Source organism: Egretta garzetta, unplaced genomic scaffold, assembly GCF_000687185.1.
Source record: "Egretta garzetta isolate BGI_Z169 unplaced genomic scaffold, ASM68718v1 scaffold975, whole genome shotgun sequence".
Taxonomy (NCBI): Eukaryota; Metazoa; Chordata; class Aves; order Pelecaniformes; family Ardeidae; genus Egretta; species Egretta garzetta.
Window position 1 is genome coordinate 350,284 of NW_009259633.1, and position 675 is coordinate 350,958.

At 67.0% G+C, this 675-nt stretch overlaps 1 protein-coding gene across 1 annotated transcript in view; it reads left to right on the plus strand.

Annotated features, from left to right (window-relative positions):
* FURIN (furin, paired basic amino acid cleaving enzyme) overlaps window positions 1-669 on the plus strand; it is a 13,104-nt gene extending 12,435 nt beyond the window's left edge. Inside the window, 2 exon segments of the mRNA XM_035893983.1 lie at window positions 5-11; window positions 96-669. Coding sequence (XP_035749876.1) covers window positions 5-11; window positions 96-664 — 576 coding nt within the window. The 3' untranslated portion in view covers window positions 665-669.
* Window positions 670-675: the final 6 nt, after the last annotated feature.

A 675-nucleotide genomic window follows, 5' to 3' on the forward strand; every position in this document is an offset into this window, starting at 1 on the left:
GACCGGTGTGGGTGATGGTGGGCCTGGCGGGGAGGGGACGGGGGCGCGGGGTGCCGGCAGCCCCCCCACCTGCGCTGACCGTGCCTCTCCCACAGTCTGCGAGGAGGGATACTACCTGCACCAGAAGACCTGCCTGAAGCGCTGCCCTCCTGGCTTTGCGCCTGGCGTCCAGCGGACGCACTACAACCTGGAGAACAGCGTGGAGCCCATCACCCCCCACCTCTGCCTGCCCTGTCACCCCTCCTGCGCCACCTGCGCGGGGCCTGGCCCCAACCAGTGCCTGACCTGCCCCGCGCACTCCCACTTCAGCAGCCTGGACCTCTCCTGCTCCCACCAGACGCAGAGCAGCCGCGCATCCCCTGCCTTGGCGGATGGCGAGGGGCTGGCCGAGGCCCCTCCTCCAGCCAACCTGCCTGTCCTCATCGCCAGCCTCAGCTGTGTCCTCATTGTAGTCATCTTTGTCACCATCTTCCTGGTGCTGCAGGCGCGCTCAGGCTTCAGCCTGCGGGGTGTGAAGGTCTACGCCCTGGACAGCGGGATCATCTCCTACAAGGGGCTCCCCTCTGACATCTGGCAGGAGGAGGGCCCCTCTGAGTCGGACGGTGAGGAGTACGAGGCCCACAACGAGAGGACTGCCTTCATCAGAGACCAAAGTGCCCTTTGATGAGCCCTCCC